General features: G+C 53.8%; 1 protein-coding gene across 1 annotated transcript in view; it reads left to right on the top strand.

Annotated features, from left to right (window-relative positions):
• Positions 1-6,808: 6,808 nt before the first annotated feature.
• The window catches only part of atp6v0d1 (ATPase H+ transporting V0 subunit d1), a 69,249-nt gene continuing 63,052 nt past the window's right edge, over positions 6,809-13,005 (top strand). Inside the window, exon 1 of the mRNA XM_072518367.1 lies at positions 6,809-7,030. Coding sequence (XP_072374468.1) covers positions 6,901-7,030 — 130 coding nt within the window. The 5' untranslated portion in view covers positions 6,809-6,900. The remainder of the gene's footprint in view (positions 7,031-13,005) is intronic.

Here is a 13,005-nt window from a genome sequence, read left to right on the forward strand (position 1 = left end):
AAAACCAACGAGGACGAGATCTTGGGCCTGGCGGTGAAGATGGAGGCGCACGAAGCGCTGCACAAGAGGTGGGCCGAAAGATTCGAGGACCTGGAGAGCAGGTCGAGGAGGAAGAATCTCCAGATTCTGGGTCTCCCTGAAGGGGTGAAGGGGGCCGATGCCGGGGCGTATGTGAGCACGATGCTCCATTCGCTGATGGGTGCAGAGGCCTCTCCGAGCCCCCTGGAGCTAGAAGGGGCTCACCGGGTCCTGGTGAGGAGACCCAAGGCCGGTGAGCCGCCAAGGACGATAGTGGGGAGGTTCCATCGTTTCGCGGACAGAGAGAGTGTCCTGAGATGGGCCAAGAAAGAGCGGAGCAGTAGATGGGAGAATGCGGTGATGCGGGTCTGCCAGGACTGGAGCGCGGAGGTGGCAAAGAGGAGAGCTGGCTTCAACCGGGCCAAAGCGGTGCTGCAAAAGAAGAGGGTGAGATTCGGAATCTTGCAGCCAGCTCGACTGTGGGTCACATATCAGGATCGACACCACTATTTTGAAATGCCAGAAGAGGCTTGGACCTTTATCCAAACGGAAAAGTTGGACTCAAACTGAGGGTCTGTGGTTGTGGGAGAGATGTTGATTGTATACAGGGTTGTAAATATGTGTAAAGAATGTTTCACGGGTGGGACGATGGATGGGGATGGGAGAAGAGATTTGATGGGGAGACTGACTGTGGGGAATGTGGGCGTCGGTGCTGGATGGAGGTGAGACCCGGGGATGGGGGAATTGGGATAAGGCCGCAACAGGGGCTGCACCACAGGGGGCGGGGCTGGCTCAGGAAAGCGCGGGCTTATTCCTGCGTTAGGGAAAGGCGGAGGGGGGGGGGATGGAGGAGCGCAAGGATGAGGAGGGATTTCCACACGGGGGGGGGGGGGGTCAACGAGAAGGCGGGGGAAGCCGGGTCAGCAGGAGTCAGCTGACTTACGGAAGTATTATGGGGGGAGCAAAAGAGCTAGATTTGGATCTAGCGGGGCGGGGGGTGGAAATAGGGTTGCTGCTGCATTGGCTGAGGGGGAACGGAAAACTGAAGAGGTGGTCGGGGCGGGGGTCCCCTGTCTGGGGGACCTGAGGGTGCGGGAGGCGCGGGCACGGGACTGGCCTAAGATAGGAGATGGCTAGTCGGCAGGGGGGTGGGGGGGTGTGGGGGGGGGGGGGGGGGGGGGGGTGGGGGGGGGGTGGGAAGCCCCCCAATCCGGCTGATAACGTGGAATGTGAGGGGCCTAAATGGGCCTGTTAAGAGGGCCCGAGTGTTCGCGCACTTAAAGGGACTGAAGGCAGCCGTGGTCATGCTTCAGGAGACATATCTGAAGGTGGCAGACCAGGTCAGGGTAAGAAAGGGATGGGTAGGACAGGTATTCTGTTCGGGGCTGGATGCAAAGAATAGAGGGGTGGCAATACTGGAGGGGAAGCGGGTGTCGTTTGAGGCCAAGAACATAGTAGCCGACAATGGAGGTCGATACGTGATGGTGAGCGGTAGGTTGCAGGGGACGTGGGTGGTATTGGTAAATGTATACGCCCCGAACTGGAACGATGCTGGATTCATGAAGTTATTTTGGGGCGCATTCCGGACCTGGAGGTAGGAAGCTTGATAATGGGTGGGGATTTTAACACGGTGTTGGACCCAGCACTGGATCGCTCCAGATCTAGGAGCGGAAAGAGGCCGGCTGCAGCCAAGGTGCTTAGGGGGTTTATGGACCAGATGGGGGGAGTGGATCCGTGGAGATTTGCCAGGCCTCTGGCCAGAGAATTTTCTTTTTTCTCCCACGTACACAAAGCCTACTGCCGGATAGATTTTTTTGTTCTGGGTAGGGCGCTGATCCCGAAAGTGGAGGGAACGGAGTATTCGGCCATAGCCATTTCAGACCATGCCCCACATTGGGTGGAACTGGAGTTGGGAGAGGAGAGGGACCAACGCCCGTTGTGGCGGTTGGATGTGGGACTGCTGGCAGATGAGGAGGTGTGCGGGAGGGTGCATTGAAAGATATTTGGAGGCCAACGACAACGGGGAGGTGCAGGTGGGGGTAGTATGGGAGGCGGTGGTCAGGGGAGAGTTAATCTCCATCAGGGCTCATAGGGAGAAGAGAGAGGGCAGGGAAAGGGAGAGGTTAGTGGGGGAGATTTTAAGAGTGGACAGGAGTAATGCAGAGGCCCCCTGAAGAGGGACTACTCAGGGAGAGGCAAAGTCTCCAGACGGAGTTTGACCTGTTGACCACAGGGAAGGCAGAAGCATAGTGGAGGAAAGCACAGGGGGCGATGTATGAGTATGGGGAGAAGGCGAGCCGGATGGCAGCGAGGGAGATAGGTGGAGTCAAGGATGGAAGGGGAACTATGGTGCGGAGTGCGGTGAAAGTAAATGGGGCATTCAAGGCCTTCTATGAGGAGCTGTACAGATCCCAGCCCCCAGCGGGGGAAGAGGGGATGCGACGATTCTTGGACCAACTGAGGTTCCCGAGAGTGGAGGAGCAGGAGGTGGCTGGTTTGGGGGCGCCAATTGGGTTGGAGGAGCTGATTAAAGGACTGGGGAGCATGCACGCAGGGAAGGCCCCGGGACCGGATGGGTTCCCGGTTGAGTTCTATAGGAAGTACGTAGACCTGTTAGCCCCGTTGCTGGTGAGGACTTTCAATGAGGCAAGGGAGGGGGGGACCCTGCACCCGACAATGTCGGAGGCGATGATCTCTTTGATCCTGAAGCGGGATAAGGACCCACTGCAATGTGGATCGTACAGGCCGATCTCGCTCAACGTGGATGCAAAGTTGCTGGCAAAAGTGCTGGCTACGAGGATCGAGGACTGTGTCCCGGGGGTGATTCACGAGGACCAGACGGGATTTGTAAAGGGCAGGCAGCTAAACACCAATGTGCGGAGGCTCCTAAATGTGATAATGATGCCATCGGTGGAGGGAGAGGTGGAGATAGTGGCAGCTATGGCTGCGGAGAAGGCCTTTGATTGGGCAGCCAATGTGGCGATGATCCGTAAGTGGGTAATAGAGGGAGAGGGGGGGGCATGGAAGAGGTTGGAGATGGCGTCCTGCAGGGGCACAAGCCTGAGGGCGCTGGTGATGGCACCGCTGCCGTTCTCGCCGACAAGGTACACCACGAGTCCGGTGGTGGCGGCAACGTTGAAGATCTGGGGGCAGTGGAGACGGCATAGGGGCGAGATGGGAGCCTCGGTTTGGTCCCCGATTCGGGAGAAACATTGGTTCATCCCAGGAAGCATGGACGGGGAGTTTCAGAGCTGGCATCGGGCAGGGATTAGAAGAATGGTGGACCTGTTCATTGATGGGACGTTTGCAAGCCTCGGGGCGCTGGAGGAGAAGTTTGGGCTACCCCCGGGAAACGCGTTCAGGTACATGCAAGTGAGGGCGTTTGTGAGGCGACAGGTGAGGGAATTTCCGTTGCTCCCGGCACAGGGGATTCAAGACAGGGTGATATCAGGTGTATGGGTCAGAGAGGGCAAGGTGTCGGCGATATACCAGGAGATGAAAGGGAGGCTTTGGTAGAGGAGCTGAAGGGTAAATGGGAGGAGGAGTTGGGGGAGGAGATTGAAGAGGGTCTGTGGGCTGATGCCCTGAGTAGGGTTAACTCTTCTTCGTCATGTGCCAGGCTTAGTCTGATACAGTTTAAGGTTATTCACAGAGCGCATATGACGGGGGCGAGGCTGAGTAGGTTCTTTGGGGTAGAGGACAGATGTGGGAGGTGCTCAGGAAGCCCGGCGAACCACGCCCATATGTTCTGGATGGGTTCTGGAGGGGTGTTGCGAGAACTATATCTAAGGTGGTGAAAATCCAGGTCAAGCCAAGTTGGGGACTAGCACTATTTGGAGTGGCGGACGAGCCGAGAGTGCAGGAGGCGAAAGAGGCCGGCATTCTGGCCTTTGCTTCCCTGGTAGCCCGGCGGAGGATCTTGTTAGTGTGGAAAGATGCGAAGCCCCCCAGTGTGGAAGCCTGGATAAATGACATGGCAGGGTTTATCAAGTTGGAGAGAATAAAGTTTGCCTTGAGAGGGTCTGTGCAGTGGTTCTCCAGGCGGTGGCAACCGTTCCTAGACTATCTCGCGGAGCGTTAGATGAAGTTCGGTCAGCAGCAACCCAGCGGAGGGAGGGGGGGGGGGGGCGGGGGGGGGGGGGGGGAGAGAAGGGTGGATGGGGAAGTTTTTTTTTCCTAGGGGCACTTGAGCAAGAAAATACACAAACGTTTGGGAAAATCAATATGTGCGGGAGGAATCCAATGTACAAAGTTCTGTATTATGTTGATTTGATATGTTTATGTCTTGCTATGCAACTTTTCTTTTCTTTTTTGTTACGGGGAGGGGGGGGGCGGAGTTTGAATGGTTGAAAATTTTGTTGAAAAATTCTTAATAAACATTTTTTCTTTAAAACTACGTGTGGGATGCGAAGACATATTTACAGGACTACGTACATGAGAACGAAGCTATTTACAGGGGATGGTGCCTGGTGCAGAGAAGCAGTATGTAACAAGAATAACGAGATCAACACTATATACAAACCAGGGAAACGATCAAACAAAGCAACAAAACAATTCAGAGAGTCTATAAGTCCGCAATGTTCATAAATTAAGTCTCTGAGGTGGGTGACGAATTCTGGTTGACCGTAAGGGTGGCACACCAATCATCGCCTGGATCGATGCTAAATACCGATAGAGGCTGGATTCTTTGCTTCGGGGACACCCTGTTTTTTGTAACAATACCGATTCAAAATGGCGTCTTCGGGTCCTCGGTGTCAATATCGGGTAGCAGGTCCGCATTGGACTCGGTGACCGTGGGTTGAATGGCCCGGACATTCCTGCGAGTCTGGCCAGAGCGATATGAATTGGCAGGCCGAGCTGATCTGCATAAAGCAGCATAGTGTCCAAGTTTGCCACATCTCAGGCATTGTCGGGATTTGGCAGGGCATTGCCACTTTAAGTGGGCAGAGCCACAGTTGCCGCACGTTGTAGCGTCAGTACGTTCGCTGCGCCACCGTGCATGCGCGGTGCGGCCGTACGTGGTGCGTGCCTGTGCAGTACGTTCGTCAACGTCCCCTCGTTCGGTGCGCACAAGTGCGGGAGTCCGCGAAAAGTGCGCGAAATGGCCGCCCTCATCCAGGCTGAGGCCTTGGAGTTGCTCGATTGCTTGGAACCATTCTGCCTCGTGGGGACCTTGCCGCGCCGTTTCAGCCGCTTGGATGTAGGAATACTGACTAGTGGCGTGTTAGTGTAGCACGCAGGTCTCGATGGCGGTCGCTAGGGTGAGCTGCTGTACCTTGAGGAGCTGCTGGCGTAGGGGGTCCAACTGAACACCGAAAACGATCTGGTCGCGTATCATGGAGTCGGAGGTGGGCCGTAATTACAGGACTGCGCAAGGATGCGGAGATGGGTGAGAAAGGACTGGCAAGGTTCATCCTTTCCCTGTAAACGCTGTTGGAATACATAGCACTCGAAACTTTCATTCACCTCTATGTTGCAGTGAGTGTCAAACTTGAGGAGGACCGTCTTGAATTTTGATTTATCTTCATCATCAGCAAAGGTGAGAGAATTGAAAATGTGGATGGCATGTTCCCCGGCCGTGGATGACCGATCTTCCTGGTCTGTGGCTTCCAGGTAGAGCTGGAAGTATTGTTTGAATATCTTCCAGTTGGCCCCCAGGTTACCGGTGATGCGGAGCAGCGGCGGCGGGTGGACGCTGTCCATTTTGCAGGGTGACTGTATGCTGGGGGAAGGCAGATCACTTGCAGGTAGGTCTAAGAAGTTCTAATATCCCTCAACTCCTGGTATCATGATGTGTTGGGTGCTCTGGATCCGTGGAACACATACAGGCCACCAACACTTAAAATAGTGCAACACTATGTTATTAAGTTAGAAACTGTTGAACATACTTTCACTGTGGGTTAACACGATGTTAGATTAATCTAAAGACCTATGCCTGTCCGAACCAGTCTATGCACTCAGCACATGGTGAGGATCTGTGCTGTAAGCTGTAAGCTCTGTCTTTGTAGGCGGCTGCATCATGAATGAGCGGGAACTCTGATGCCCCTGTCTTTATAGTGAGTGTGCTCTAACTGGTGATTGGCTGCGGTGTTGTGTGTGTTGATTGGTCTTGCTGTGTGTGTGTCTGCACCATGATATACTGGTTTATATCATGACAGATTTAATTCTTGGCCACGCCTTCAGTTCCCCAGGCCAGGAATATCCTCCCAGGACCTATCCACCTCTACCTAAATTCTCTTCAAGTTACTCATTAAAAGCCATCTTAGTGAGCAAGCTTCTGACCACATTCCGCCCACCTTATGTGGTTGGATGCCTAATACTCCTGTGAATTACCTTGAGACGCTTTATTACGTGAAAGGGGCTGTATAAGGATATGTTGTTGCTATCGAAAATATATCCACCACCAGCACACATACAAACCCAATGCAATTAAGCATGCTCAGTGCCTGCTGGACCGGTTCACTGATGCTGCGCATACTCAATGCCTGCCGGATCTGCGCGTTGAGCTGATACTACGCATGCTCGGTGCCTGCCGTACAGGTTCGTTGGTGTTGCGCATGCTCGGTGCCTGTGGGACCGGCTCGCTTGTTCTGCGCATGCACGATGCCTGCGGGACCGGCTTGCTGGTCCTGCGCATGCTCGGTGCCTGCGGGACCGGCTTGCTGGTTTTGCGCATGCTCGGTGCCTGCGGGACCGGCTTGCTGGTTTTGCGCATGCTCGGTGCCTGCGGGACCGGCTCGCTGAGCTGGTGTCGCGCATGCTCTGTGTCTGCCGGCCCGGCTTGCAGACATGCTCGGTGAAGTGCGGTCAGCTGATGGGTCAGGTGGTCTGCAGCCGTCCCGGTTCCTGATCCCTGAGACGGTTTCTGGTTCCCCTTTCGAAATGGGATCTTTCAACGAACTCTACTTCAATGTGGATAATGGCTACCTGGAGGGCCTGGTCAGAGGTTTCAAGGCCGGTATCCTGTCGCAGGGTGACTACTTGAACTTGGTGCAATGCGAGACCCTGGAAGGTGAGTGAGTCCCGGCCTTGGGGGCCTGCTGACTGGGAGGGACCGGGGCCTGCTCTGCGCTCCCGGACCCTGCTCTGCGCCTCCGGACCCTGCTCTGCGCCTCCCCGCTGCTCCCGGCCCCCCGCTGCTCCCGGCCCCCCGGCTTTCCGCTCCCGGCCCCCCGCTGCTCCCCGTCCCCCGGCTTTCCGCTCCCGCCCCCCCGGCTTTCCGCTCCCGCCCCCCCCCCCCCCCCCCCGGTCCCCCGGCTTTCCGCTCCCGGCCCCCCGCTGCTCCCGGCTTCAGGACTAACGCAGCCGCGGCCCTTTCTCTGGCATATGGCAGATTGCTGATTTTCCATATGTGGAATGGTTGAAGTGTTTGGACTGAGCTGGGCGCTGTTGCTGGAATCGGGAGTGATGTTTGGTGGGTGTTATAGGGATAAAGGCTTTTACACTTAATTTATTTTGAAGCTTGACTGTAACATTCGAGGGAACTCAACTTTCGGTGATTTGGGCGTCCTTCGAATCGTAGAATGGTTTCAGCACAGAATGAAGCCATTTGGTCTGTTTCGCCTAGTACTGCCCTCCAGAAGAGCAATTCAGCTTGTCCTATAAGTCATCCCCTGGGTGACCAACTCCCTTGGAGAAGGTTAACGGTAGCCTACCATGGGTGTTGGGTGTGGTTAGTGGTACTGACATGGTGAGGAGGGGGTATGGTGTGTTGTCAGAGTTGAGAGGGGGAGATAGTGGACATGCTGTGAGTGGGGTGGGCGTGCCATCATAGTTGTGGGAGTGGGATGGGCATGCCACCATAGCTGCGGGAGTGGGATGGGCATGCCACCATAGCTGCGGGAGTGGGGTGGGCATGCCACCATAGCTGCGGGAGTGGGATGGGCATGCCACCATAGCTGCGGGAGTGGGGTGGGCATGCCATCATAGCTGTGAGAGTGGGATGGGCATGCCATCATAGCTGCGAGAGTGGGGTGGGCATGCCACCATAGCTGCGGGACTGGGATGGGCATGCCACCATAGCTGCGGGAGTGGGGTGGGCATGCCACCATAGCTGCGGGAGTGGGGTGGGCATGCCATCATAGCTGCGAGAGTGGGGTGGGCATGCCATCATAGCTGTGAGTGGGGTGGGCATGCCATCATAGCTGCGGGAGTGGGGTGGGCATGCCATCATAGCTGTGAGAGTGGGGTGGGCATGCCATCATAGCTGTGAGAGTGGGGTGGCAATGCCATCATAGCTGTGAGTGGGTTGGACATACCATCATAGCTATGAGAGTGGGTTGGGCATGCCATCATAGCTGCGGGAGTGGGGTGGCAATGCCATCATAGCTGTGAGTGGGTTGGACATACCATCATAGCTATGAGAGTGGGTTGGGCATGCATTAGCTGCGGGAGTGGGGTGGGCATGCCATCATAGCTGTGAGAGTGGGGTGGGCATGCTATCATAGCTGCAGGAGTGGGGTGGGCATGCCATCATAGCTGTGAGAGTGGGGTGGGCATGCTATCATAGCTGCAGGAGTGGGGTGGGCATGCCATAGCTGCGGGAGTGGGGTGGGCATGCATTAGCTGCAGGAGTGGGGTGGGTATGCCATCATAGCTGCGGGAGAGGGGTGGGCATGCCATCATAGCTGCGGGAGTGCAGTGGGTATGCCATCATAGCTGTGAGAGTGGGGTGGGCATGCCATAGCTGCGGAAGTGGTGTGGGCATGCCATCATAGCTGTGAGTGGGGTGGGCATGCCATCATAGCTGTGAGAGTGGGGTGGGCATGCCATCATAGCTATGAGAGCGAGGTAGGGGCACCATCATAGCTGTGTGAGTGGGGTGGGCACACCATAGCTGTGTGAATGGGGTGGGCACACCATCTTGGTTGTGAGTGTGGATGGCATGCCATTATAGCTGTGAGAACAGGGTGGGCGCGTATCACTGCAGTGCGAGCGGGGTGGGCACGTCTCAGCTCTGGCAGCGGGGTGGACGCGTCTCAGCTCTGGGAGCGGGGTGGACGGGTCTCCGCTCTGGGAGCGGGGTGGACGCGTCTCCGCTCTGGGAGCGGGGTGGACGCGTCTCAGTACTGGGAGCGGGGTGGACGCGTCTCAGTACTGGGAGCGGGGTGGACGCGTCTCAGCACTGGGAGCGGGGTGGACGCGTCTCAGCACTGGGAGCGGGGTGGACGCGTCTCAGCACTGGGAGCGGGGTGGCCGCGTCTCCGCTCTGGGAGCGGGGTGGACGCGTCTCAGCACTGGGAGCGGGGTGGACGCGTCTCAGCACTGGGAGCGGGGTGGACGCGTCTCAGCACTGGGAGCGGGGTGGACGCGTCTCAGCACTGGGAGCGGGGTGGACGCGTCTCAGCACTGGGAGCGGGGTGGACGCGTCTCAGCACTGGGGGCGGGGTGGACGCATCTCAGCACTGGGAGCGGGGTGGACGCGTCTCAGCAGTGGGGACGGGGTGGGCGCGTCTCAGCACTGGGAGCGGGGTGGGCGCGTCTCAGCAGTGGGGGCGGGGTGGGCGCATCTCAGCAGTGGGACGGGGTGGGCGCGTCTCAGCTGTGGGAGTCAGGTGGGCGCGTCTCAGCAGTGTAGGCGGGGTGGGTGAGTCTCAGTAGGGGTGGGGTGCAAGCGCCACCACAGGTGTGTGGCTGCGATACAGGATAACCACAAAAGAAGGGCGGGTTGGTCAACCTGCTGCATTCGTTCACTGAAACCTTGTAAATGTTTTCTCTTAACTTATTCCAGTTTGAAAGCCGCAAATTGAATCTGTCTGCACAGCACACCGTGGTAAATTCCAGATCTTAACCATTTACCACTTTAAAAATCTTCATTTTGCCTTTGGCTCTTTTGCCAATCGCTTGAAATCCCTGCCCTCTGATTCTCAGCCCTTGTGCTGATGTGACATTCTGTCTAGGGCCCCCCATGATTTTGAATAGCTACCAAATCTCAACCTTCTCTAAAGTGTACAATCCCAGCTTCTCCAATCCGTTCACATAACTGGGACCATTCTCAAATTCTTTCTGCACCCTCTCACCTTCACATCCTTCCTAAAGTGTGGTGCCCCAAATTCACCGCTACTCCACTTGAAGCTGAACCTGTGTTTAATCTTTAATAATCTTTATCGTCATAAGTAGACTTGCATTAACACTGCACTGAAGTTACTGTCGTTAAGTCATAGTCATTTACAGCATGGAAACATGCACTTCGGCCCAGCTTGTCCATGCTGTCCAGTTTCTATCACTAAGCTAATCCCACTTGCCCACATTTGGCCCATATCCCTCTATACCCACCCTGCCCATGTAACTGTCAAATTGTTTGTTAAAGGAAAAAATTCTACCCGCCTCTGGCAGCTCATTCCAGATGCTCGCCACCCTCTGTGTGAAAAAATTCCCGTCTGGTCTCTTTTGTATCTCTCCCCTTAAACCCATGCCTTCTAGTTCTAGACTTCTTTACCTTTGTGAAAAGATGTTGACTATCTACCTTATCTATGCTCCTCATTATTTTATAGACCTTTATAAGATCACCCCTAAGCCTCCTACACTCCAGGGAAAAAAGTCCCAGCCTAGCCACCCTCTCCTTATAACTCAGACCATCAAGTCCTGGTAGCATCCTCGTAAATCTCTTCTGCACTCTTTCTACTTTAACAATATCCTTCCTATAATAGGGTGACCAGAACTGAACACAGTATTCCATGTGTGGTCTTACCAATGTCTTGTACAACTTCAACAAGACGTCCCAACTCCTGTATCCGGTATTCTGACCAATAAAACCTAGCATGCTGAAGGCCTTCTTCACCACCCTGTTCACCTGCGACTCCACCTTCAAGGAGCTATGAACCTGTACCCTAGATCTCTTTGTTCTGTAACTCTCCCCAACTCCCTACAATTAACTCCCTATAATTAATTGATCGACCAAAATGCATTACCTCACATTCATTCAAATTAAACTGTATCTGCCATTCATCGGCCCACTGGCCCAATTGGTCAAGATCCTGTTGCAATCGAATATAACCTTCACTGTCCACTATGCCACCAATCTTGGTGTCATCTGCAAACTTACTAACCATGCCTCCTACATTCTCATCCAAATTGTTAATATATATATAACAAATAACAGTGGACCTAGCACCGATCCCTGAGGCACACCGCTGGTCTCAGGCGTCCAGTTTGAAAAACAACCCTCCACAACCACCCTTTGGCTTCGGTTGCCAAGCCAATTTTGTATACAATTGGCTACCTTACCCTAGATTCCGTGAGATTTAACCTTTTGGAACAAAAGCCTTGCTAAAGTCCATATAGACAATATCGAATGAACTGCCCTCATCGACCTTCTTGGTTGCCCCTTCAAAAAACTCAATCAAATTCGTGAGACATAACTTTCCCCTTACAAAGCCATGCTGACTTTCCCTCATTAGCCCTTGCCTGTCAAAATGCCTGTAGATCCTGTCCCTCAGAACACCTTCTAACAATTTACCCACTATAGACGTAAGGCTAACCGGTCTGTAGTTCGCAGGCTTATCCCGAGAGCCCTTCTTAAACAACGGCACAACATTTGCTCTCCTCCAATCTTCAGGCACCTCTCCTGTGGCTGTCGATGATTCAAATATCTCAGTTAGGGGGGCGGCAATTTCCTCCCTAGTCTCCCACAATGTCCTTGGATACATTTCATCAGGTCCAGGGATTTATCTATCTTGATGCGCTTCAATACCTCCAGCACCACCTCCTCTGTAATATGTACACTCCTCAAGACATCACTTTTTATTTCCCCAATTTCCCGAACATTCGTGCCTTTCTTAACAGTAAATACTGACGAGAAATATTCATTTGGGCCCTCTCCCATCCCCTGTAGATCTGCACATAAATGACCTTGTTTATCCTTAAGAGGCCCTACCCTCTCCCTAGTCACCCTTTTATCCTTTATGTATCTGTAAAAGCTCTTTGGATTTTCCTTTGCCTTAGCTGCCAAGACAATCTCATGCCCCCTTTTGACCCCTCATTTCTCTCTTAACTCTACTCCGACAAGCCCTATACTCTTCCAGGGATCCACTTGATCCCAGCTGCCTATGCATGTCATATGCCTCCTCCTTCCTTTTGACCTTGGCCTCAATATCCCGAGTCATCTAGGGTTCCCTCCTTCTACCAGCCTTACCCTTCACTCTAAGAGGAATGCGCTCACTCTGAACCCGAGTTTAACCTTTTTGAAAGACTCCCACTTACCACCTGTCCCCTTGCTTGCAAATAGGCACCCCCAATCAACTTTTGAAAGTTCACGCCTAATACACTCGAAATTGGCCTTGCCCCAATTTCGAATTTTAACATTTGCCAGAACTATCATTCTCCATAGCTATCTTGAAACTAATGGAATTATGGTCACCGGTCCCAAAGTGATCCCTCACTAACACATCCATCACCTGCCCTTATTCCCCAAGAGAGGTCAAGTTTTGTCCCCATTCTATTCGGGCCATCCACATATTGAATGAGGAATTCTTCCTGAACACACTCGACAAATTTCTCTCCATCCAAACCCCTAGTGCTATGTTGTCCCAGTTAATGTTGGGAAAGTTAAAGTCCCTAACTATTACCACCCTATTTTCCTGGCAGCTGTCTGAAATCTCTTTACATATTTGCTCCTCAATATCCCGCTGACTATTTGGGGGCCTATAGTACAGTACTATCAAAGTGATCTCACCCGTCTTATTTTTCACTTCTACCCATATAGACTCAGTGGGCGAACCCTTGGATATATCCTCTTTCTTGCTGCTGTGACACTGTCCCTAATGAAAAGCGCAACTCCCCCTTCTCTCTTACCTCCTGTTCTATCTTTCCTTTTGCATCTGTACCCTGGAACATTAAGCTGCCAGCCCTGCCCCTCCTTTAGCCATGTTTCAGTAATAGCTATAATATCCCAGTCCCATGTACCTATTCATGCTGTGTTTAGAAAGGTTCTTCATAACCACCTTGTTTTGGTTGTAAAGCTCAGGATTCCTTATGCCTGTTTGCATC

The sequence above is a fragment of the Scyliorhinus torazame genome, chromosome 10, assembly GCF_047496885.1.
Source record: "Scyliorhinus torazame isolate Kashiwa2021f chromosome 10, sScyTor2.1, whole genome shotgun sequence".
NCBI classification, from domain to species: Eukaryota; Metazoa; Chordata; class Chondrichthyes; order Carcharhiniformes; family Scyliorhinidae; genus Scyliorhinus; species Scyliorhinus torazame.